Raw genomic sequence first — 27,569 nt, 5'->3', positions numbered from 1 at the left:
GAGTGCTAATAAAGAGTATGCCAAAGGCTCTGAGCACCACTGACTGGAAAAATTAAAAAGAAAAATCAGAACTCAAAGAGTTCCCTAATTAAGTGCTTGTGGTGTTTTTGTGTCAAGTTTAAGCTTGAGACAAAATATTTACAAATTACAGTAGGCTCAAAGTGCAAAGCACAAGAGAAAAGATAAGAAAAAACTGTGTTCAAGAATTGATCAGAGGCTAAAAAGGAAGAGAATCCATAATATTATCCGAGTTCTAGTTCTGAGAGACATTAACTATTCTAAACTTCAAAGAATAGTGAGATGCCAAAATTGTTCAGGAATACAGTGTCATTAACCCCACTCAGTGAATAGACAGGAGCTTAATTGAAAACTCAACTCTTAAATTTCATTTCTCAATCCTATATTGTTTTTGGTTGCTTGAGGACAAGCAACAATTCAAGTTTGGTATTGTAATGCGTGAGCATCTTTTTACTATTTTCTTATTATTTTAGATATGAATTTATTGAGTTTTATTTAGATTTAGTATTTTAGGCCTGTTTGGATTCTACTTTCATGCGCTTTGTGGTTTTATTAATTTCAGGAAAGATTCGAGCGAGTTTGACAAAGTTCGTGTGCAAGAAAAATGAAGAGTTTGGAAGCTGCCAAGCTGGCGCTAAACGCAGACCTGGGCGTTTAGCACCAGCAGCTCAGCAGCGCAAGAAAGCCTTGTGCCTACCAGGGTGCTAAATGACATGGAAGCTTTCTTCTCCCTAGGGCGCTAAACGCTGAATCTGACGTTTAACGCCAGCATTGCAGATCACACTTCATCAAAAGAGCATCTTTAGTTGCATTTAGTTTTTAATTATTCTATTTTATTTTAATTATTTTTAATTACAAACAAAATCTTTTAGTTTAGAATTTATTATTTTATTTCAGTTTCAAATCAAATTAGGTTAGATATAAAAGGAAAAAAATCTAGTCCTTCAAGGAGATCTTCTCTCTTACACACTTTCACACTTTTTGAACCCTGGTTTTCTCTCTGAGTCATGAGCCACTAAACCTCCTTGGTTAAGGTTAGGATCTTTGTTTATTTCTATGGATTAAGACTATTATCTTTCTATTTTAATTAATGTATTGATTTAGTTTCAAGAATTACTTTCGTTCTTCATCTAATGAATCTGGGTAGATAAGAAGAATAATATCCTCTTAGTTGCGAAACAATTTCTTATATAAGGTGGGCATCCCCACATCATTCTGACACTGGTTAAGCAGAACGAAATCTCCGGTCTCCAGGCAGTCTTAAACATCTTGGGACTTTATTACATTCCTTATGGCATCTTAGCTTATCTTTTTTCTTTATTCTCTAAAGACCTTTTTACCTTTAGTCTTTTCCTATAATTACCATAATGCTTTTTATCTTCTATGGACCTTTTTACCCTTATACATAATGACATTTATGTCTTTTAATTTTTTTCTTGAGACTTTTAAGATCTACTTCTTCATAATTTACCATTTTACCCTCAATGTCTTGTAATATGATCATTTTATTCTTTACTCTTTAATTTTATCATATTAATCTCACACTTTACAATAATAACAGTTTTACCTTTAGTGTTTTCACTTTACTCTTTTAACCTCATATTTTTATCAAAATAACCACTTTGTTCTTAGGTTTAATAATCATTCATTTTAGTCTTCTCTTTTTATCTAAAATGACTATTTCACCCCTAGTTCACATAATTACTTATTTTAATGTTATCTTTTACTAAAATGACTAATTTGTCTCTTATGTCTCTAAATTTACTATTTTACCTTCAATCTTTTTTAATAACTATTTTACTCTTTATTAGTCTAAATTACTATTTTATCCTTATTATTTTATCAATTTTCATTACTTTGTTATAATTATATTTTTACTCTTAAATTTTACTAAAATTATTATTTATGTCCAGAATTTTATCCTAATTATATTTTTAGCCCAAATCTTTTATATAATTATATTTTTATTGATAAGTCTTCTATATTTATATTTTTAAGCCTAATCTTTTGTTATTTACACTTTTAGCCCACTTTTACTCTAAATTACATATTCAATATATTTGGTTCAACATATATTTTTCAAAAATTTCAAACTTGTGTTTATGATTTTTTTAGACTCTTTTAACTACTTTTCTTCCAATCTTTTAATCTTTTATATAGTTAACTTCTTTAAATATCATCTTATAATTTCTTTACTTGATTTTCATCTTTTACAAAATTGTAATCTATCTCCAAGTACATATATACATTCATCCATCATCATCATATATATTCATCAAAAATTCATATCAAACACTTGTAAAGTATATCATTAGCTCATCAACCATGAAATCATCAATAAAAATATTCATAGCCATCAATCATTATCAAAACATCATGAAAACATCATTAGATACATATTAGTCACATAAGAGGCTTTCTAGCTATCCTAATTTTTTGCTAATCCTTTTATGTTACTTCCTTAGCCTTTAGGTTCACCAAAAGCCTCCTAAATGAGAAACAACACATCTTTTAATTAAATAAAAGCTTTATGGCCGAATTCATAAGAAAAAGGAGAATATTTCTAACCCTTTTAATCTTGAATTTTGATGTTCTAGTTATTCCTTTTAAAATTTCTAGAGGTGGCTTGCTATATAAAAAAATGAACAAACATGAGTCTTTCAAGGAAGAATCACAAAATCGAATGTACGAGGAGGAGGAATGAAGACATTCTCTTCACTAACTTTGAGAATTTTTAGATGGAAATGAAGAAGAAGATGAGAGGAGTTATATGATCTAATTGGTTTCTTGAAAAGATGGCTTAATCTTGAAAGAATGGAAGGTGGATTTTTATGAACACAAGTTCACTGACTTTTCTTTTTTCCTCTTTGTGAGTTCGGCTAGTTTTCTCTTTCTCTTTCTCTTTCTCTTTCACTCTTAGTAACTTAGCGGTAAAAGTTTAAAACAATATGGTGAAAAGAGGACAAGGATACAACGATGCAAAAAAGGATTGATAAAATTGAAAATTAATTTTTTTTTTCTCTTTATCTTTTCTTGATCTTGTCTCACTTTTCTTTTTTGATAACCAAGACAAATAATTCAACATGTGATGCAATTAGAAAGTGAGGAGATGGCCAAATTTTGGGAGGCGATGAGTTAGGAAATTAGTGTTTCATATGATGTCACTTTGGCCACATAATCATGCTTATTTCCAAGTTAATTCATCACATGGTGAATTAACTTGTGCTAGATAATAAATGAGGAAAAAAATGGATATATGAGTAGTAAAACATGTGGATAGAATTAATTTTTACAGAATAATTATCAAAAGTGATAATTATTTGATCACTTATTTTTATTATATCAGATAAAGCAGATAATTATACCGATATAATTGATATTGGTATCTTATATTATCTTAATTTTAAAATATCTCTAAAATATTTTGGTGAGATTAAACGAATGAACAAATACTCGTAAAAATTTTTTATTGGTTGAATTTGGATCTAGTAATTAAATGTTATCATTAAAAATTACTTTTTCATCCTATACCAAAATTAATATTTTAATGAAAACTTTTTTTATATTTTCAATATGGGTTCGCCTCATTTGCCTCATTAAATTGAGGTGAATCGCGATTCTCAAATTTTACGAATTCTAATCACAGAAATTTCAAAAAATCACTCTATGGAAAATCAAATTTTTACATTCTACATCCTCCTCGTACCTTGTGAGTTCTACCATACAAAATCCTTCTCTTCCTTGAAGAATAGCGTCGCCTAAACACTTTTTTTTCTTCTTTCTTTGTTATTCCCATTCTCTCCTCCCTCTAGATCTTGATCTCTTTCAAATCTATTTTCTATTTTTTTTCAAAAATTATGTTTTTGTTGTTGTTAAACTGTGTGATGAAAAAAAACTCTACATTAGTGGCTTTATCAACTCTTCTACCGCCGAGGACGTGAAAACGGAGAAGGCGGCTAGAGAAAGGGGTATTTGGGAGCTAAAGAGAAGGGTTTTGTCGAGGAGGGAGAAGATTTTCATTTTGGGATGTGATTTTGGAGTTTCTTTTTATAAATATGGGGTTATTATTGCTTTGATTTTTGAAATATGGAGATGGGTTTTATAGTATAATAGTGAGATGAGAGGAGCACAGAGATGAAAAAAGGCAAAATAGTACTGAGTAGTGGCATGACGCAATGGTTAAGGTTAGCCGGTGAGTTGCAAGGCACCGAAAAAGAGTGTGGCGGTGTTGTTTGAGGGAGAGAGAGGGAGAAAGGCAGAGAAAGAGAGAGAATAGAGGAGAGAAACGAAGAAGAGATAAGAGTTTGAAAAAAATTTGTCATATTATCTACTCTGTTAGCTATATCATCTATTCTGTTAGTCACATAAGTATTTTTTGTTAACGGAAATTCCAATAATTGATGTTTGATCATTTTTGTCAAACTTATTAATTTTTTAAGGGCTCTTTTTTGATTGTTTTTGTGAGTACTTGAATCTTTCAAATATCATTTTAGAAGTTAATTCTTTCGTATATCAACTCCAATACAAATTTTAATTATAAATCAGTTCACTTTTTATAAAAATAAAAAATAATATTCTAAAATACTCTATTGAAATTGCTTTTGGTAAATTTAAATAATATTCTTTTCTTATTAATAATTTAAGATGAATCATATTTATAAATATTTTAAATTGTAAAAGTTAAATTAAAAGATTACTTAATAATACATGTCATAATTTTTGGGGCAAAATACTTAAATAAACCAAAGGGAGGCAAATATTACGAATATCACCCAAACCAAGAAATGGTACGTGGATCACCCAAAGACCTTATTTATATAAATGGAACTAGAGTAATACAGTTTGCAATTTATACTAGTAAATCGAATTAAGTTAAGTAGAATTACTAGGCCACATGTAAATTGAATTAGACAATTTCGATTTACACCTGAAACAAGTAAATTTAAACAGGCTAGTCAGATTTATGCATGGGTGATTTGATTCCAAGTAAATAGAATTAGGCTATTTCGATTTACCTTGTTGGAGATCAAAACACATAATTCAAATTACGTTAAGTAGATTTACTATTGTTTCAGCAACATATTTAAATGGAGGCAGGGTAATTCGATTTAGATGGGAGCAAATGTGTATAAATAGTTATGGAATGTGAATTCTCCATCATAGTGAGCCTCACAATGGCTAGTGATGAGAGCTTTTTGCTTTTGGTACACTATAAAGGGTCGATTAAGAAAAAAATGCATTCCGAAATTAAGTTTAGGATAAGGATCCGCTTAGTGTTTTTATTAGAGCTTCGAAGAGTTTCACCGAGTTTAAGGATAATATAATCCGAAAACTGGGTCTGTAAGGCGTGAAATGGGTGGAGAAGTTATTCTACAGAATTCTGATCTCGGTTTTGGGGGATGATGTGAAGTATGATTTGTTCGTCATAAGTAGTGATGAAGATTTGGTTGGCTCTAATATCTCTGGATGCACTACCTGCAAAATGTCTGGAGAGCTATACGGCATCCAAACAAACTGAAAAGGCAACAACATCAAACATAACGCTTAATGTACAGTAAACTCACAATATACGTCAACAAAAAAACAATAAACCTTTTAGTACTCACATGACGAGGACGAAGTAAATCTATCCACAGTCTGCAGTGTGTGACATGAGGTCCCTTCTTGCTCGACGTCGGCTGATAACCTGACCACCTGCCACCCAATAAACGTTGTTAACAACTAACAAAAATATAAATATAACATGTCAAGACAGAAAATAATTAATAATCAATTGCATACCTTGAGGCCAACGGCCAATGGAAGAAATCAAATCCGTCAGGCCTAAAACCCAGAAACCTCTAGAAGATCCATGACTGGAGGAGCTGTAGAGGTCCTGCCAACTTAACCACGTTCTTGTTGGCTACACGGCATAGACACCTGTATAACCAAGACAGAGCGGTAGATCCCCAACTATAACTGCCCATATCCTCTAACCTCGCCACGTACGAAAGCCATCTGATATGTATACGAGTACCGGACTTATCGCCAAAGAGTTAAGTCGATAGTAGCATCATAATGTACACTCTGGCATACCTCCGAACTGTCTCCTCGTATGCCCCCTCTAGAAGGTGACTGAAGGTTTTCTGCATCCAAGTGCACTTCACAGTGAACTTGTCGATGCAGTCAGGTGGCGGCATCACATCCAACAACTCCTGAAACCACACCTACGCCGGCCATCCTCCCTCGATGTACGTCTCAAAGTCTGTCAAACATCCACTGACATAGTGACCGTCGATCGGGAGCTCTAACTGGTAGCCACATCCTGTAACGTAACCGTGCACTCACTGAACGGCAGATGAAAGGTATGAGTCTCCGAACGCCATCTCTTAACAAATGCACTGACTAACGACTCATCCAACTTGAGCCAGTGATCATTGAGCCTCACGAGATAAGCCAGCCTAACCATCTGGACGTACCGCATGATCCTATCATCTAACGGCATACTGTGCTGCCTCCTCATACTCAAGATGCAGCGGTGGGCTGCGTGACATCAAAAAAATACTCTTAAAGATCCCAAAACTTTACAAAAAAAAAATTATCTAAAACAGATTTTTTTTAATTGTCTTTTTTCTTTAACCATACTTCTATTAAATCCTCAGAATCCCTTATCCAACATTTATTTTTTATTCGTATACTCTATCACTCTACCATCCTTCTAGCTAATTATATTACCCTTCATCGAGATTTATTGATTCTATCAATTATAATATTCATCTTCTAAACAATTTAATATCTGATGGTTTCAGTGGCTAAGAGAAGGGGGGTTGAATCTTAGCCCCCTTTTTGAAGCTAACACTTGCTGTCCTTCAGAAGAGACTTTTCTGTTTCTTGCTCGTCACTGGATACGAGCAACTCAGTTTTGTCTCGTCCCTTGCCACGAGACTTTTTGTTTTGTCTCGTCACTTGGCACGAGATAATCCTAGCTTTTGCTCGTGTGTGGTAGACAACAGAAATGGAGTAGAAAGAGAAAGAACTTGCACCCAGATATATCCTGGTTCGGTTGCTAAGTGCAGTGCAACCTACATCCAGTCTCCATCACAAACATGATGGAATTTCACTATAATCAACCAGATTACAACTTGTAAAGTGCTAACCCAACTTACAAGGGGATTCCAACAGAATCATGATACACAACATAGATGAACAAAGGACCTCTAAGACATCTATGGCTTTTTCTCTTAATTTTGCACTCTCTGCCTTTTTCCGCTCTATGGCTTTTTCATTACAAACCTCACTTGTTTGCCTTTTACCAAGAGACTCAAGACATGACAAAATTAAACAGAAAACACTAAACAGAATACATTGAAGGAGAAGAGAAATCTGTTAGCTCAGGTAGCTCTGAGAACTCTGTGCCTTGCACTCTCAAATTTTCTCCCTTTTCACTCCTTGCTTCAAACAGTGGTTGTTTCCCCTTTTTAAAGAAACAGGAAAGCCTCCACTCTTGAAGCCAAAACCGAACCAACTTTCTTCCTCCTTCAACAAACCGGTTCGGCCACTCAGAGAGAGAAGAGATAACCATGCATTAACCAACATGCAATTACCTCTAGTCTTTTCTTGATCATCAACCTTCATCAATCCGGGCTCTCCATCCTTGGCTTCCTCTCCAAGATGGATTTCTGGCCCTTGATGCCTCATGATGATGATGACTTCATCTGCTTCAAACTCTGCCTCCAACCATCACTTCGCCACTCTAGCTACTCCCTGTGGTGGTTGGTCAGATTCGAAGACAAGCCATGCTCCAAGAATCTCCCTCATGGCCGAATCTTCTTCTTCCATTTTGAGCATGAAAGGCTCAAGATTGCTTCACCAAATCTAACCATATTTGGCAAGTATCCTAGCCACAGCTCATCTTTCTTTTGGTATGTTTTCTTGCCATCATTTGCTCGATGGTCTTAGGCGCATGCAGCTTCTCCCTTTCGGTATTGAGGAACATTGGTTCCATTATTTCCTGGACAAGAACCGAATAGAGAAGAAGAAAGAGATGAGAGAGAAAGAAAGAAATCTGGAGAAAAGAAAAGCAATGCTAAGAAGTTAAACAAATTAATTAGGCATAGCTTGCTTTTACTTCCCTTAGCATAGAGTGGCGTGTTTGATATAACACCCATCAATCAATTCAGCTGTATTTTCTCTCTCATGTTCCCCATGCATTAATTAACAATGTAATAGATTTTGAAATCCATCACTTGTTAAAGCTTGGTTCCGTTGGAAGCATTAAGCTTTCATTTTCCTTTTGTTTCGGACCAAGGGTGGAAGCATTCATCACTTGTGAAATTTGGGCTTGTAGTGTTGAAATAAAATCTGGCCCAATTGGTAAGCATTTGCTTTCCTGATGAAATTGTGTAACGGACCAAGCATGGAAAGCTAGCATTGGGCTTGCAACATTATTACATATTCTGGCCCATTAGTATAAAATTTCAGCCTCATTATATAATGCATGCAACAAGGCTAATTGTTGGGCTTAAATCAGAAACTCATTTCTCGGCCCAAACATAAAATCTGCAACAAGATTATTAATCAAAATATGTTAAATGAAAATCAGATTAATAATTTTGCAATTATTTATTTTAATAATGTTTAGTCATCACAAATATTATTTTAGAGTTTTCCAAACTCATCAATCTCCCCCTTGATGACAAACATTATTAAAATTGAAATGGAAAGAAATTAAAAATTGAGTAGGTAATACTCCCTTTGATTTGAATTTCTCCCCCTTTCAAAATGTCACATGGCTCCCCCTCAATATATGCTATTTTACCAAGGGAAGCATAAACCTGTAACATTTAAATCAAGCTTCAAGTAACAATGTTATTTAGCAGATTTTATAATGCTAAATTGCTTGATTTATGAGCAGTTTTAATTGATAATCAAAACTCATTTGATATCATAACTGATTTACTGCTCAAACTATTCATACAAAAAGATATCCAAATATTTTTCAAATATTTTCCTATCAGAGCAAAACAACATAATGAAGGATATTTGAATACAAAAACAAGGCAGTTTTGATATGTTACACAATTAAAGGAACTGCCAAAAATAAATGTTTAAACCAACCAGTTTATCAATGACGAATCAATCGGCCATGCATCAACCATCATTATCAACCAAATGCTAAAATAGACTAATCATGATAAACAAGTGTAGTTCGAACAGCAATGATCATATGCAATCAACATGCATAAACATGATAAACAAATGTATTTCAAACAGCAATGATCATATGCAATCAGCATGCATTCTTTGAACAAGGGTAATCATGAATTTTCAAAAATGAAAATTTCAACCCCTGTTTTTCAGCCCCTGTTTCGTTCCAATTTCAATTTTGGAACATAAATTCCTCCCCCTTTTGTCATCAAAGGGGCACCTGCACAAACCATGATTACTATAACAAAAGGTTCAAGATAGAATAGCAAAAGTGTATCAAAGTATTGATACAACCGATTAGAAGTTCAAACATGAACCAAATAATACCAGAATCTACATAAAGCATCAGATAGATTGTGCTCCTGATTCAGAATCAGTATTCTGGTTATCATCTTCTTCTCCCTTTATGAGTGAAACCTTGTTCTCAACATCTTCATTTGTGAAATCAACTTTAAAATATTCAAAGATGCAGGTGAGAAACATCCCATATGGTAGATTAGGCCTTTTTGAACTCTTGACAGATTTCCACATGTGCCTTATCATCAGGTATGCAAATGATATTTGAGATGAGGTAGTGAGAGCAAACAAGACCAGAAAGTCAGACACTGTTATCCGATGGCGTGGACCACTTTGTGGAATGAGAACATGAGATATGATCTTCTAAAGAAGAATTGTCTTATCTGGACCAAGTTCTCTGAGGGTTGATGCCGTACCATCCATTTTGGAGAGACCTTCGCAGGTGTGATTTAAAGCCTTCTGGTAGGTGATTCCAACTTGTAAATCCCATTTCTTAGACATGTATGTTCTTGGTCCTTCTTCTTTGTAACCTAGGGCCATCCCTATGGTTCCAGTATCAAGAGTGATATGACTCTTCTTCACATATGAGTGGATTGTGCCATCAATAAGTCTCATGTTCGCGTAGAACTCACGGACTAAACCTGGGTAAACTGGCTTCCGGATGTGAAGCAGAGGAGTCCATTGAAGATCATCAAACAGAGAGGAAACATTGATCCCTTTGCTGGAGAGTGAGTCTAGGCTGACTAGATAAGTAGCACAGAGATCGCGTTCTTTCAGAACTTCAGTGTGGAATTCATAGGAAGCACATGAGTCGAACCTAGATGGATCATAGTGAGAATGTGGCTTATGAAACTTTTTCTTGAAATCCCATGACTCCAAATTTGCGGGCACCTTGGTGTCACTCAAAGCAATGCCTTTAAACTTCTGAGTGCTCTTTTCGGATGTGTTCTTTTTGTTCATGATAATGAGATTGAAATGGTAGAGGATGAGAGAGTGAATTGAACCGAATTGTGTGAGAGAAGATGGATGGAATAAATGTAGAATGAAAGGAGAATATGAGGTAGTTAATGCACAAGGTGGGTAATTAATGACCAGGGTGGTTTCCAAAAGTTTTGAAAAGATGGTTCCCTTATATCAAGGGATTAGTTGAAAAGGAGGGATTTGATTTGACTTATGCTTCTTCCAAAAGGATATGGTGACACAATGAAGAAGATTCTTTATGTGAAGGAAGTTAACAAAAAAACTGTTACTGTGGGGTTATGGAAATTTTGGTGGGGCCCATAAAATTTTGAATTCTGCGTTGCCTCCCCCTTGACCACAGCTCTTCCATTGTTCCATTTATTTTTATCTCGTCCAAACCTACGAGCAAAACAGAACAGAGTCACAACTTCACATATTTTCAATAAAACTCAAATCAAACATTCCCAAACTTTTTCTCAATGTACAGAATCTGTCTTCACAAAGAGGTTTTGTAAAAATATCAGCAATTTGGTCTTCAGATTTTACAAATTGAATATCAATAGTACCCTTTTGCACATGTTCCCTAATAAAATGATATTTTATCTCAATGTGCTTAGTTCTTGAGTGCAGAACAGGATTTTTTGAGATGTTTATAGCACTCATATTATCACAAAATAAGGGTATACTATTGATTTTTAATTTGTAATCTTCCAATTGTGTTTTCAACCAAATTAATTGAGAGCAACAAGCAGATGCGGAAATATATTCGGCTTCAGCAGTGGATAAAGCCACTGTGGCTTGTTTCTTGCTTGACCACATGTTGAGTGAGCTTCCAAGAAAGCAACACATGCCGGAGGTGCTCCTCCTATCCACCCGATCTCCCGCATAATCTGCATCACAAAACCCTACTGCACAAAAGTCATCAGATTTAGGATACCATAATCCATAATTACAAGTTCCCTTAATGTATCTAATGATGCGTTTAACAGCCGTAAGGTGGGATTCTTTTGGATGTGATTGAAACCTTGAACATACACCCACACTTTGGACTATGTCCGGTCTAGAGGAGGTAAGGTACATGAGTGAACCTATCATTCCTCTATACCTTGTTTCATCCACATCTTGGCCATCATCATCCTTTTCAAGTTTATTATTGGGATGTATAGGAGTTCCCATTGATTTGGAATTTTCTAGGCCAAATTTTTTAATAAGTTCTTTTGCATATTTTCCTTGGTGAATAAAAGTACCACTAGGAGTTTGCTTAATTTGGAGGCCAAGAAAGAAAGTAAGCTCTCCCATTAAACTCATTTCAAACTCACTAGTCATGAGTTTTCCAAACTCTTCACACAAGGAGATATTGGCCGACCCAAATACAATGTCATCAACATAAACTTGAACAAGGAGGATATCATCATTAGATGTCTTAATGAATAAGGTAGTATCGGTGGTTCCCCTTAGAAAATGATTTTCCAACAAAAAGGCACTAAGCCTCTCATACCAAGCTCTTGGAGCTTGTCTAAGACCATAAAGAGCCTTAGTTAATTTAAAAACATGATTTGGAAATTCTTTATGTTCAAAACCGGGGGGTTGAGCCACATACACTTCCCTATCAATAAAACCATTAAGAAAAGCACACTTAACATCCATTTGAAACATTTTGAAACCCTTATGGGCAGCATAGGCAAGAAGCAACCTAATTGCTTCCATTCTAGCTATCGGAGCAAAAAACTCATCAAAATCAATACCCTCTTCTTGATCGTAACCTTGGGCCACTAATCTAGCCTTGTTACGAACAACTTGTCCATCCTCACCAAGTTTATTTTTAAAAACCCACTTAGTACCCGTTACCTTCTTACCATCCGGATGAGGTACTAATGTCCAAACCTCCAAATTGAGCTCCTCTTGCATTGCTTTGACCCATGATGGATCCTCAAGAGCTTGTTTGACATTGTTGGGCTCTATTTGTGACAAGAGAGCAAGATTGCTAGGTTCGGTTGGCCTTTTGGTGGATGATCTTGTTGTTACTCCTTGTGAGGGATCACCAATGATGAAGTCATGGGGATAACCCTTCATAGACTTCCATTCTCTAGGCTTTCGGACAGGTGTTGAGCTTTGATGAACTTCTGATGGTCTCACTGTTTCAGTTTCTCGTCCCTGTTCAGGAGACAGATCGGAACTTTCTCCTTCAATCTGACGAGACAAAATGCGACTGGCAGATTCTTCATTCTGGACAGATTTGGGTTTTTCTTTGCTTGTTCCAGCTTCTTCTCCATCTGAATCATTATCTATCACAGTACTGAGAATTAAGTTAGAATCACAAAAAGTAACATGTATGGATTCCTCTATTGTCCTATGTTCTTTGAGATAAACTCTATAAGCCTTGCTTGTGATGGAATATCCAACAAACATTCCTTCATAGGATTTTGGATCAAACTTTCCAAGGTTTTCTTTATTATTAAGCACAAAGCATTTACATCCAAAAACATGAAAATACTTAAGATTTGGTGGGGTTCCTTTCCATAGCTCATAGGGAGTTTTCTTTAACCCTTTTCTAATGATTGTTCTATTCAAAATAACATGCTGTGTTCACAGCTTCAGCCCACAAAAATTTAGGAATTTCATTCTCACATAGCATGGCCCTAGTCATTTCTTGAAGGCTTCGATTCCTTCTTTCAACCACCCCATTTTGTTGGGGTGTTCTAGGGCATGAGAAATTATGAGAAATCCCTAAGTCATCACAGAATTTTTCAAAATCTTGATTTTCAAATTCTCTTCCATGATCACTTCTCAAATGGGCAATTTTCAAATCCTTTTCATTTTGAATTTTCTTGCAAAGGGTGGAAAAAGCATAAAACGCATCATTCTTATGAGCAAGGAAAAGTACCCAACCGAATCTAGAGTAATCATCAACCACAACAAGACCATAATGTTTACCTCCCAAACTTTGAGTTCTAGTAGGACCAAAGAGATCAATATGTAACATTTCCAATGGCCTTTTGGTTGAGATTCCATCTTTTAATTTAAAAGAGGATTTTACTTGTTTGCCCAATTGGCAAGCATCACAAGTAAGGTCCTTATCAAACTTGATGTTTGGAATTCCTCTAACCAAATTCCTTTTGACTAACTTAGAAATTTGGTACATGCTAGCATGTCCCAACTTTCTATGCCAAAGCCATTTTTCAGATTCAAGAGAGGTGAAGCATGTTACATTTTGTTCCTTTAAATCCTCAAGAGTTAATCCATACACATTATTGCATCTTTTAGCTTCAAATAAAACATCCCCAGTTTTCTCACAAACAACCAAGCAAACAAACTTCTTAAAGATGACATCAAAACCTAAATCACACAGTTGACTAACACTAAGTAAGTTATGTTTCAAACCATTTACAAGAAGCACATCATTTATACAAGAAGAAAAGTTTTTACCAACTTTCCCAACAGCCACTATTTTTCCTTTTGCATCATCACCAAAGGTAACAAGTCCTCCATCATATTCATCAAGCTTTATGAAGAAGGTTGTCTTCCCGGTCATATGCCTAGAGCATCCGCTATCCATATACCACATATTTTCCTTTTTCTTGGATGCTAGGCAAACCTACAAAATAAACTCAAGTGACCTTAGGTATCCAAATTTTCTTGGATCCTTTCACGTTAAACCATCTCTTATGACCCAAATCATTGTAATCAAAGACAACTTTGTAAACTTTGTCACCAATCATTCTTTCACCAAAGAAGCATTGAACTGGAAAATGACCACTTCGGTTGCACATTCTACAAAATCTTGGAGTTGTAGTTTTATTAAAGTGAGTTGGGTCTTGATAAGTTACAGCATTTGAAGATGAGGCAATATTTTCAAGATGTGATTTTTCAGATTTATAAAAACCCAACCCAGCTTTATCATAAAGAGGTTTTTGACTAGCCAAGATTTGGTTCAAATTTTCAGAACTTTGGGTGAACTTGGCTAGGTCATCTTTAAGTCTTTTAACCTCTTTGACCAACTCTTCATTTTGCTTAAAACAGTTCACATATGCAAGAATGGAATGATCACTTTCACAGCTTCTAACTTGGGCTTTTAACTGCTTGTTTTCTTCCACAAGATCACAAGCAGTTTCGGCCTCTCTTAGTTTTTCTTTGAGAAAATCATTTTCAGCTTTAAGAATGAAATTATGCTGTTCAAGATCTTGATTTTCTGCTAGAAAACATCTAATTTTTTCAGAAAGGTGATCTATCATGAGATGAAGGTCTTCAATGTTAGAGTTCTGAAATGATACCTGATCTATCTCATTTGCCATGAGACAATGCTGTGATTTAGTCTCAGACTCTTCATCATCATTTTCTGAATCATTTTCCAAATCTTCCCATGTGGCCATCAGTCCCTTCTTCTTTATCTTTTTCGGCTTCTCTTCCTTTTTCAACTTGGGACAGTCAGATTTGAAATGACCTGTTTCCTTGCAATTGAAACAGGTTATTTTGCTGAGATCTTTCTTTGTCCTCCTGGAGCTACTGCCTTTGCTTTTGAGCTTTACCATTTTCCTGAATTTTTTTGCAAACAACACAAACTCATTTTCAGAAGAGTTATCACTGGATTCATCATCTAGAGGGTTAGTCACAGAAGAAAAAGCAATTCCTTTCTTTTTTGAATCTCTTTTCAAATAGGAGTTTTCAAAAGCAAGTAAGTTTCCTCTCAAATCATCAAGGGTCATAGAATCTAAGTTACTACTCTCGGAAATTATTAAGGCTTTTGTTTCCCACTCTTTTGTGAGACATCTCAACACTCTTCTCACTAGCACAGATTCTGAATGTGTGATTCCAAGAGCATCTAAGCCAACAGTGATGATGTTGAACCGTTCGAACAATTCATTAATGGACTCTCCTTCCTTCATTGCAAACATTTCATATTCTCTGTTTAACATGTCTGTCCGAGACTTCTTTACAATGGTAGTTCCTTCATGAGTGATTTGCAACTTGTCCCAGATTTTCTTTGCCGTTGTGCACCGTGATACTCGTCGGTACTCCTCAAAGCTGATCGCACAATTTAGCAGATTGGTTGCCTTGGCATTTAACTCCACCGTCTTCCTATCTTCCTCGGTCCAGCTTGCTTCTGGTTTAAGAGAGACCACTCCTTGAGCATTTGTGGTAGTTGGAAATTTAGGACCCTCCAGGATGATCTTCCAAAGTCTGTAATCCACAGCTTGTACAAATATCTTCATCCTCTCCTTCCAATAGGTATAATTTTTCCCATTGAAGAGGGGAGGTCTGTTGCTTGATTGACCTTCAGACAGATTGTATGATAACACATTTGTGCCACTGTTTTCTCCCATGAGGATCTTTACTCCAAGCTGCAAAGCTTGATCTCTTTGAGACCAAGCTCTGATACCAATTGATGGTTTCAGTGGCTAAGAGAAGGGGGGGTTGAATCTTAGCCCCCTTTTTGAAGCTAACACTTGCTGTCCTTCAGAAGAGACTTTTCTGTTTCTTGCTCGTCACTGGATACGAGCAACTCAGTTTTGTCTCGTCCCTTGCCACGAGACTTTTTGTTTTGTCTCGTCACTTGGCACGAGATAATCCTAGCTTTTGCTCGTGTGTGGTAGACAACAGAAATGGAGTAGAAAGAGAAAGAACTTGCACCCAGATATATCCTGGTTCAGTTGCTAAGTGCAGTGCAACCTACATCCAGTCTCCATCACAAACATGATGAAATTTCACTATAATCAACCAGATTACAACTTGTAAAGTGCTAACCCAACTTACAAGGGGATTCCAACAGAATCATGATACACAACATAGATGAACAAAGGACCTCTAAGACATCTATGGCTTTTTCTCTTAATTTTGCACTCTCTGCCTTTTTCCGCTCTATGGCTTTTTCATTACAAACCTCACTTGTTTGCCTTTTACCAAGAGACTCAAGACATGACAAAATTAAACAGAAAACACTAAACAGAATACATTGAAGGAGAAGAGAAATCTGTTAGCTCAGGTAGCTCTGAGAACTCTGTGCCTTGCACTCTCAAATTTTCTCCCTTTTCACTCCTTGCTTCAAACAGTGGTTGTTTCCCCTTTTTAAAGAAACAGGAAAGCCTCCACTCTTGAAGCCAAAACCGAACCAACTTTCTTCCTCCTTCAACAAACCGGTTCGGCCACTCAGAGAGAGAGATAACCATGCATTAACCAACATGCAATTACCTCTAGTCTTTTCTTGATCATCAACCTTCATCAATCCGGGCTCTCCATCCTTGGCTTCCTCTCCAAGATGGATTTCTGGCCCTTGATGCCTCATGATGATGATGACTTCATCTGCTTCAAACTCTGCCTCCAACCATCACTTCGCCACTCTAGCTACTCCCTGTGGTGGTTGGTCAGATTCGAAGACAAGCCATGCTCCAAGAATCTCCCTCATGGCCGAATCTTCTTCTTCCATTTTGAGCATGAAAGACTCAAGATTGCTTCACCAAATCTAACCATATTTGGCAAGTATCCTAGCCACAGCTCATCTTTCTTTTGGTATGTTTTCTTGCCATCATTTGCTCGATGGTCTTAGGCGCATGCAGCTTCTCCCTTTCGGTATTGAGGAACATTGGTTCCATTATTTCCTGGACAAGAACCGAATAGAGAAGAAGAAAGAGATGAGAGAGAAAGAAAGAAATCTGGAGAAAAGAAAAGCAATGCTAAGAAGTTAAACAAATTAATTAGGCATAGCTTGCTTTTACTTCCCTTAGCATAGAGTGGCGTGTTTGACATAACACCCATCAATCAATTCAGCTGTATTTTCTCTCTCATGTTCCCCATGCATTAATTAACAATGTAATAGATTTTGAAATCCATCACTTGTTAAAGCTTGGTTCCGTTGGAAGCATTAAGCTTTCATTTTCCTTTTGTTTCGGACCAAGGGTGGAAGCATTCATCACTTGTAAAATTTGGGCTTGTAGTGTTGAAATAAAATCTGGCCCAATTGGTAAGCATTTGCTTTCCTGATGAAATTGTGTAACGGACCAAGCATGGAAAGCTAGCATTGGGCTTGCAACATTATTACATATTCTGGCCCATTAATATAAAATTTCAGCCTCATTATATAATGCATGCAACAAGGCTAATTGTTGGGCTTAAATCAGAAACTCATTTCTCGGCCCAAACATAAAATCTGCAACAAGATTATTAATCAAAATATGTTAAATGAAAATCAGATTAATAATTTTGCAATTATTTATTTTAATAATGTTTAGTCATCACAAATATTATTTTAGAGTTTTCCAAACTCATCAATATCAATAAATGATTTCTAACATATTGTGACTACTAAATCAAACCTCTAACTACTACTATAAGTTTACACTTTCTAATCATATTAATAAATAAAATCCAACTGATTTAACCAAAAGTAACACATGGCGTTTTTTTTACATAAAATAAATCGAAATTTTAAATTTTATTGTACTAACCTCAACGTGCACGCTACTAGCGATATGTGCGACTCCATCTAAGCGATAAATCTGATTCAGGTTGTCTTCCATTATGTTAGGCAGCATCACTTTCTTTGGATTTGGTGGGGTATGGGTTGATAAAATGTAATTCGAATGAAGTGGATTCGAATTATATAGAGTCAGGCTCCATGTAAATCGAAATAAGTGAATTAAATTTAGTGTGAGTCAAGGATCCTATATAAATCGAAATAGGTTAGCTAGATTTACTATTGGGTAAATCGAAACCACCTATTTCGAATTATTATGGGAACAAACCATGGACTAATTTAAAACCGTCTAACTCGAATTACCATAGATTTCGAAATCGTATGCTAAATTTACCTAACCTAATTCGAATTATGTAGTTAAAGTTACCCTAATAAATCTATTCTATCTAATTCGATTTAGTACATATATAAATTGAAATACTCTAATTCAATTTACATAAAAAAAAAGTTTTTAGATGATCCACGAACCATTTCTTACTTTAGGTGATGTTGGTATTTTTTGCATACAATTGGATGATCTCAGTATTTTGCCCTAATTTTTTAATAGATATATATAATTAAATCATGCTATTTATATAAAACAAATCAATAATTAATATAAAATATATATTAAAATATAAAATAAATATTAAAATAAATTAAATAACACGTAAATTTATAAATAATATACTGTAGGCCTGTAGCTAATTTGGTAATAAAATTTTTATTATATAAATATATTTTTTGATATAATTATATACAATTGTTAGTATCCTGTATTTTTTTAAAATAACCCAATTTGAGAAAGAGGATGGAGAGAGGGAGAATGGTGAAAATGGTGAAAGTTGAAAGGAGCCACAAAGAGGCAATTTTTTTTTTTTTTTTGAGAAAAAATTTTAATTGTTTATTTTGGGTGATTGAATGAGTTTTGGATGGGTTGTTGGTATTATGTGTGTTATTTGTGTAGGTAGTACAAGAACAGCAGCAGAAAGGCGCAGTGATGAAAAATCACAGAGATCTTTAACACCACCATTCTGACCAAACACTGCCACCCCTTCCTTACCACTGCCATCATCATCATCAAAGGGGCTCCCCCTTATAGGGCCAGAATGAATTCCTCTTCCCTATAGCCTTAATTTACTCTTTTATCTCTCTTTCTTTCTGTCTGTGTGTTGAGATATGGAAATTTTGCTGGAATTTTTCCAAGAGGACACCTCTTCCACTTTGGTGCATCCCTAAAGGTTTGTTTGGCCAAGTGGGTTATTAACCAACCAACCCTCAATCCATTTAACTAGTTTGGTTATGTTGTAGTGCATTAAGGTCCTCTATTAGTAAAAAGGCAAAAAGTGTGGTGTCCAAGGGAGAGGGAAAGAAAAAGAAAGAGAGAGAGAGATAGAGAGGGAAAAGAGAGAAGAAAGGAAGGAAAGAGATGGGTTAGGCTGAAGATAGAGTTGGTTTAACAACAACAACATTCTTGTTCTAGTTCAGTTTTTACGGTGGGTGTGGGACTTTTTGGTTTTGTGGTAATGGAACTAGGGAAATTGGATGGCAGGGACTTTTGCCAGAAGCAGAAGGAGCAGAACCAGCGGTGGCAGTTGCACAAGCAACAACAACAACAAGAGGAAGAAGAGGGTAGGAAGAAGCAAAGCCTGGACTGTAGAGAATCAAAAACCCACTAAGAAAAAGTGTACTGCTCCATTAAAAGCTGGAAGAGGAAAAGCAAAGCAACAACAACAGCAGCAGCAACCACAAGGGTCTGAGTCTGGATCCTTACAGGAACCATCGTCAGCAACAGCATCAGCACCAACATCATCATCATCAACAATATCATCCTCATCATCATCAAAACCCGGGAATAAATCCAAGTCATGTAGAAGAGGACGAAGGAGAAGAAGAAGAAGAGGAGGAGCAAGATTCTCCTTCTCACCACCACCAAGACCCGAATTTTCATCTCCAATTCCAATATCTCCAACCACAACAACCACCACCACCTTCTTACATAAGCATAGACACCGACCTTCTAAACCCACTGCAACCACCAAGAAAACGTTCTTTTCTTCATCCACCTCTTCTTCCTACAGCGTCATCATCATCACCATCACCGACTCCCACTCCCACTCCCACTCCCATCGAATATGCAAGAAAAATGGGAGAAACACAGCACCACCGTCCAACATCGTCAAGACTTGGGATGAGGGCCGTGGCCGGAGGAGGAGGAGGGGGAGAAATTGTGGAGGTCCAAGGAGGCCACATTGTGCGGTCCACCGGCCGGAAGGACCGACACAGCAAGGTCTGCACAGCCAAGGGCCCGAGGGACCGCCGTGTGCGACTCTCCGCACACACCGCCATCCAGTTCTACGACGTTCAGGACCGACTCGGCTACGACCGCCCAAGCAAGGCCGTCGACTGGCTCATCAAGAAAGCAAAGGCCGCCATCGACGAGCTCGCCGAGCTCCCCGCATGGAAACCAACTGCCACTACCACGACCGTCGCCGCCGCCGCGGCGGCCTCGAACTCAAATGTTGCTGTTCAGCAGCAGAAGCTCCGGGAGGAGGAGGAAAACCAACAGCTGAATCAAATCGTCCACCGCCAATCGACCACGGTGGACGACGCTATGGAAGCTTCTGGTAGCCGAAAGGCTACCGCACTGGTTGGTGGCAGTGGAAGAATCTCGGAATTTCAACCGCAACATTTGAACGACGATAACGGTAGTAGTGGCAAATACAACAGTGGCGGTTCTGGTTTCTTTCCGCCGACTTTGGACACTGATATAGCTGATACCATTAAGTCTTTCTTTCCGATGGTGGGGCCGGGGGAGGTTGCAACAACGACGTCGTCCTTTCATAACTATCCTCCCCCGCCGGATTTGCTTTCGCGTACAACTAGCGGCGGAAGCAACCACAACCACAACCACCACCACCACCATCACCATCACCAACAGCAAGATCTGCGGCTCTCGCTGCAGTCTTTTCAGGACCCATCCATTCTTCTTCAGCACCACCAACAACAGCAGCAGCAGCCGCCACACCAACAGCATGTTCACGAGCAAGTGCTCTTCGCCGGAACCACCGCACTAGCGTTCGACGGCGGTTCTTCCGGATGGTCTGAACAGCAGCACCACCAAGAGGAACAGGAGCATGGACGATTGCAGAGAATGGTGGCTTGGAATAATGCCGCTGCAGATGCTAGTAGCAGTGGCCATGCCAGTGGATTCATCTTCAACTCGTCGGCGACGGCGGCTGTGCCGTCTCCTGCGATGTTTGGCCATGGCCAGTTTTTTCCTCAGAGGGGACCCCTTCAGTCCAGTAACACCCCTTCGTTTCGTGCTTGGATAGATCCTTCTTCGATCGCCACGGCTGCCATGACTGTGGATCACCACCACTATCTTTCACCGGCCGCGATCCATCAAGCTTCTATTGGGTTTGCCGGCTCTTCTTCCGGTAGCTTCTCTGGCTTCCGCATACCAGCACGAATTCAGGGTGCGGAGGAGCACGACGGCGTATCTGACAAGCCGTCCTCTGCTTCCTCCGATTCTCGCCATTGACGGAAAGCAAAGACGTCAATAGTTCCAAACTTCTCTTTAGGTAACGCCGTCAATGCAAAATTGTTGAAATCTCAATTGATTTCCTCCCTCTTTCTATTATTTTTACTTTTAATTTTTATTCTCTATTGTTTTGTTGTTTTGCTACTTAGCGTTGGATGGTTGTCTTTGAAGATGTTTGACACTGAACAGCAAGTAAAAGATCAGCATTGGAATGGATTCTCAGCTGCGAGAGAGTTCAAGATGAGTTTGGACTTTGGATGCTTTGATTTCAATGGCTCACTCAGTATGCCGTGGGAATGAAGAAAATCTGGGGTGAAAATATTCAGGTTTTCCAATCCCCCGGTTTGTTCTGCTTTATTTTTATGTTCATTGATGGTATTTTTCAACCTATGTTTCTAAGCTTTGACAAGGAGTACTGTTTTTGGTTTGTTTTATTTGCTTCAACTGTGTTTGGATTGCTATCTTGTTGTTTCATTTTGTAGTAGTCGTTGTGTTCTTTGTACTTCTATTTCTGGTTTCTACTAGTGTGAAGAAAAACATGCACAACAAATAAATAGCTAGTTTGTTTTAAGGTATCAAATATTTCCAACTTAGTGCAGACCCAGGTGCAAGGTTAAGCATTCTCTCTATGACAAAACTGGGCAAACCCAAATAACCCAACATGGGAATTTTGCGTCTTTGAGTGAAAGTATCTATGCTTGTGTATGCTTTTAACCTTCAAATGAGGAAATAAGCATTCATTCTACCGTCTTTGTTTTATTTTCTCGTTTGGATGAGATGAAAGAGCGTTCTCTTTGCACAAACAAAAGAATGATTGTTGTTTTGTTCCCCTTGTCTTTTTTTTTTTTTTTTTTTTACTGCTTTATGGTGCCAACCATGATGAACTATCCACTCTTCTCACTAGTCACTAGCTTCCTCATCCTGCAAAAACAATTGAAAGAGTTATAATCTAAAGTTTCCATCACACCTATCTATTTCGTGCTTCAATTTTGGAAGCATTTGACTGAGAAGTCGTTGTCCATCAACAGTAGAAACTCTTTGACAAAAGAAAAAAAAAAGTTGTTTGCGTGAGAGTTAAAAGGCCATTTTTTTTTCCCTAAATTCAATACATGCCTACTGCTTTCGCTTTTTCCATGTCACATTTTGTATTTCTTCTTTAGCTTAAGTATGCTATGATAGTGAGTCAAATGTTGATTAGTAACAAAAAAGTTAGCATGATAAAGGAAGGAAAACAACCCGCAACCTCAAGTCCTCTTGATAAAACCACTTATCCACTTACACAAATCGTCATCAAACATTATTAGTTTATTACCAAGAACATGATTAATTCAATTCGTTAACTAGTGATCCTAAAACCGCATTAAGTCTTCTAGCAAACACTCTTTTTCATTCTTATTATGCAAATTTGAGACACTTTTACGTTTATTTAATAGCAAATGTCAATTTCTAGTATATGAGTTTCTAGTATCAGCTCTGAATCTTGTTTTAGCTTTCTAAACCCAAAAAAAAAGTGAAATAAATATATCAGGTGTTTCTTTTTGTTTGTTTTCAACCTTACATCAGTAACATGAGAAACTGTTTATTGGTGGGGATGACTTGGGTAGAAAAAAATCATTACAGTTGGTGAAAGTGGAATTCACCTTCAGGGGGCAGAGCCATGAAAGTGAAGGGTATGAAATTAGCACGGTGAAGCTCAATCATGGAAGGAGTTCACACTCCTCCTAGATGCCACCAAAATTTTGGTACTTTCACACCTGTCCGTGGTCCCCTACCCCTCCCTGTAATCTCAGAACCACATAAAAATCTCTTCCTCTTCTCTATGGAGATAATGAAAATAAGATTCAAAAAAAAATCAAATAACCTTCTTTTCTTATTTTGGTAAAGAATTACTTTTATTTAACCAATGATCGGGGTGAATATTGTAGTAGTCCGAAGATGTTTTGGAATTTCGGTGGTTCATAAAATATCTTAACTGAAAAATGGTTAAAATACCTAATATACCCTTCTTTGGAAAACACCATCAAACCCCCTCCCCCCCTTTCTCTGACAAGTCCTCCAGACCTCCACCACATCAAGCAGGGCAAGACTCATAAGTTGTGATTTTTTGTTTTAATTACATAATTTTATTAAATTTTCAATTAAGTTTATATATATATATATATATATATATATTATTGAAGTCTTTATACCATATTAAATTTTGTAACTAAATTTCTAATGTGATAAAAACGTTGAAATTAATGGAATATTTTATTAAATTATGCAAAATATTCAGTCAAGTGTTAGGTAAATTCGTTTTGCTTAACGGAATATTCTGTTAATTTCAGTATTTCACTTAATTACAAAATCTGGGATAGAAACTCAATCGAAAAAAAAAATATAGAGGCCTAATTAAAAATTTAATAAAATTATAAGATTTGAGAGAATAATTAAACCTTTTTTTAAATAATAACAAAGAGCATAAACACAAATATATATATATATATATATATAAAAGAGTATATACTCAAATAAGTCCTCAAATTTTGCATAAGATGTTTTGATTTCTAAGGAAAGTTTATTACGTTGAGGTTTTTGAACTTTGAAAAGGTAAGACATGTAGGTTTTTTCATTATACTTTTAAAAGTTTATTTGTCTAAATAAAAATAACGAATCTGACTAAGATAGGAACTTGTATATCTTAATTTTGTAATGTTGATGAATTTTAATATAATAAAAAAGATTTTGGGATAGAAAGATTCGACACAAAATTCCTTAAAATTTGTTTGTTTACAAGCACGAGACACTGAGGCAGAGATATAAAATCATGTTTGGCAGACATGGACAGAGACATTGTGTTAAAAAATATTGAATTAGTATATTTTGTGTCTATTCTAATAGGAAAGACACAGAAATATTAATAAAAGACACAATTTATTTTTTATTTTTTCTTTCATTATTCTTATTAATTTTTCATAATTATATTTTTTAATATTATAAATTTAACAATTAAAATATGCAACATGACATTCTCTAATTGCAATTGAAATTAAATTAAAATTAAAATATTAAAATTAAAATATAGCTATATTATATTACTAATTTAACAACCAATTGTAATTGAAATTAAATTAAAATATTAAAATTAAAAAATAGCTATATTATATTACTAATTTAACAACCAAAATGTGTCACATGACACTCTCTCATTAATAAACTCTCTTCTTAAATTTTTTTATTAAGTAAAATAAATATTTTATTAACTTAAATAGGTAATTTGTAGCATTTTTGCTAAAATTCATCTTTTTACTTATCTCGTTTACATTATAAACAACTTTACTTTGAGCATATCTCGTTTACAGTATAAACAAGATAAAATACATCACGGGTTGCACGTATCAAACGTGATACGTGGATATAGTGGGATCCACGTATCTTATTTACACTGTAAACGAGATATGTTCAAACTAAAATTGTTTACAGTGTAAACGAGATATATGATGAATTAAAACTTTTCCCTGTAAACGAGATACAGTACGACAAAAATCAATCACGACAAATCATATGTAAGTGACTTTTGATTCCTTGACAACTCAATTTCTCCCTAATTAACTAATCACCAATTTCCTGATCAACCAATTTAGAAAAGAGGTTAAGTACAAATCTGATTTAGTTTCAAATATTATTCAAGAATAGTCCTTAGGCTGAATTATATGTCATTTATCCAAAGCTAGTCCTAAACAATTAAAACTTACAAAAAAAATGATGTTCAAAAGTTTTCTAATCCAAATTTTATGTCACTTGTTCAAACTAGAACAATTGAAAATTATAAAGTTCCGCACACTCTTTAAAACACTATTCCTAGTTAAATCAAAAAGTCATGAGAAAGTTTTCAAGCTAATTCCAATATTAAGTTTTTTCAAAATAATATTAGAATCTAAAACAAAGTCAGAATATTTTCGAGCAATTCTAAATCTTTAGGGATGAAGAATAAAAACTCAATTATGGAATAAATCAAAGCATAAATCTCAAATAAAGTAAAACACTTATATTAATAATTCATAAAAAGATGAACAGAGCTCCTAACCTTAACAAAGGAGATTAGTTGCTCATGGTGGAATGAAAATAGAATCCTAAAGTGTGGTGTAAAACGAGGTGTGTTGTGTAATGTGTGTTCGCTGTTCGTGGACAAAGTCCTTATTTAAAACCTAAAACCAAAACTCAAAATTCAAATTCAAACTAAATCAAAACAAAATAAAATTTAATCAAATTAAATCTTTTTTAATAACTCCTAATTAACTAGTAATTTTTCTTGAGAGTAGAGCTTGAGCTTTGGTGCTTGATTACTTCCTTAAGCATTATGGGCTTGAATTTAATCTTGGGCTTGAGTGCACCTCCCATAAGGTTTTGGCATTTGAGCTACATGAAGGATGTCCCACGCCCTTGAAGACTTGAAGCTGGCATGTGTGCCGTGGGACATGTGCGTGCACGGAGAGGAGTGAAGTGGGCAACGTCCCACGTCCTCATGGAGCAAAGGGTAAGGGCTTCTGTCTAATGGCCCAACGTGCGATGTTCATGAAGGTGGCATGCAACGTGCTCGTGGGTGAGGGAGCTGGGGCTGCTGGCCAATGGCTCAATGTGCAACGTCTTCGCATAGAGAGGAAGCATGGCATGGAAGACACCCCACGTTGGTGATGAGAGGAAGACTTGCCGTGGGGGACGTCCCATGTTGGTGAAGAGAGGAAGACTTGGAGAGTGAAGGTGGTGAGGCAAGTGTGGCAACGCATGCATGGGTATGTGGGGGATGTGGCACACCATGCTTGGATGGAGTTTGCAGTGTTACATGGCGTGTAAAAGTGTATTTGGGGGTGTTTGGACATGTTCTGGGCATGGGAGGAATGGCTGGGCATGTGGGGATGTCCCACGCCTTCGTGGAGCACTTTCAGGGGGTATTTTGGTGCATGAAGGGCGTGTAGAGGGTGTGGGTCACATCCCATGCTAGGCTTTTTCATGTTGAATTTTTGTGCTCAAAGATGAGGGTCTTTTGCCGCCTAAACGTAACGTCTACTATGAATACTTACATATCATTGGAAAGCTTTGAAAGTTGACTTTTTAACGCTGCTAGAACTGCTTGATTTTGACCTCTACAGCTCAAGTTATACTCACTCAAGTATGAAGAGGTCGAGATGACAACATCCACAAATTCTCTTTGCACTTCCTTTTGCATGGTACCTTCCTTGGTTCTTCCAGTGGCTTCTTTGGTTGTCCTTCTCCTCCTTTGTTCTTGTCTAAAATCTTTCAACAATTTCCTAAACATATCAAAGCACAAAGCAGCTCCAAGAAACATCGATTAAAGCACAAAAATCTCAATTAAAATAAGAAAATTACTAACTTTATTCAAAAAAATAATAAAAAAATAACTAAAGATGCTCATGCATCAACGTTTCACGTAGCCTCCAACACCAAACTTAGAATGGTTGCTTGTCCTCAAGCAACAAAGAGAAATAGAGGTGGTGAAATGTAATAAAGATGTATGTTGAATGATCATGATTTATCCAGTAAAAATGCGAATAGGTGATGCAAAAAGTTTATTCAAATAAAATAAACAAAATCAATGACAAAATAAAAGGTTACCGACGATTAGGTTGCTGCCCAACAAGCGTTTTTTTAACGTCATTAGTTTGACAGTTGGTTCTTGCTAAGTTAGAGGATGGTCATGGTGTTTCAACCTCTCTCCTCTCACTGTAAACTTCCATCCTTTGTCTTCTTCAAGGATTTCAATATGCTCAAGAGAAATAATTTTTTTCACTATATATGGTCCAGACCAATTTGAGTTGAAGTCTTCCGAAAATGGCTTTAATGGATGCTAGGCTAGCATTACTTTTTCCACTGTAGACAAGTCTCTTGAAAGGATCTTCTTGTTTTTCCATCCCATGTGCTTCTCCCAGTGAACTTCTTTTCCTTTATTTGATGATGTGCTCCTAACACTAAATTTAGGCATGATGTTAGAGGAATCTTGTTGATTTTCACACAGGGAGGCTTAGGTTGTAAATTCTTGTTAGCTTCATTTAAGGTTGTGTCTTCAATTTGCTGCACCACTTCTATTTCTTCTCTTGCTTTCAAGCATGGAGGTGGAAC

The 27,569-nt window shown here is 36.3% G+C and overlaps 1 protein-coding gene across 2 annotated transcripts; it reads left to right on the top strand.

Annotated features, from left to right (window-relative positions):
- The first annotated feature begins 18,825 nt into the window (after window positions 1-18,825).
- On the top strand, window positions 18,826-22,170 carry LOC130968820 (transcription factor TCP3). Of its 2 annotated transcripts, none has more exons than XM_057894289.1 (2): window positions 18,826-21,492; window positions 21,624-22,170. In XM_057894289.1, exon 1 carries the CDS (start codon window positions 20,055-20,057, stop codon window positions 21,450-21,452), a length of 1,398 nt encoding a protein of 465 aa, XP_057750272.1. In that variant the 5' UTR covers window positions 18,826-20,054; the 3' UTR covers window positions 21,453-21,492; window positions 21,624-22,170. The 2 variants fall into 2 exon arrangements, with proteins under 2 accessions (XP_057750272.1, XP_057750271.1); XM_057894288.1 differs by having other exon boundaries at window positions 18,828-21,492; window positions 21,602-22,160.
- Window positions 22,171-27,569: the final 5,399 nt, after the last annotated feature.

Source organism: Arachis stenosperma, chromosome 3 (assembly GCF_014773155.1).
Source record: "Arachis stenosperma cultivar V10309 chromosome 3, arast.V10309.gnm1.PFL2, whole genome shotgun sequence".
NCBI classification, from domain to species: Eukaryota; Viridiplantae; Streptophyta; class Magnoliopsida; order Fabales; family Fabaceae; genus Arachis; species Arachis stenosperma.
Note: the sequence above shows the minus strand (reverse complement) of the source record. Positions and strands in the feature narration are given on the sequence as shown.

What these genes read in the sequence shown, in the direction of transcription:
- LOC130968820 (XM_057894289.1), top strand. Translation starts at nt 20,055, where the DNA reads ATGGGAGAAACACAGCACCACCGTCCAACATCGTCAAGACTTGGGATG.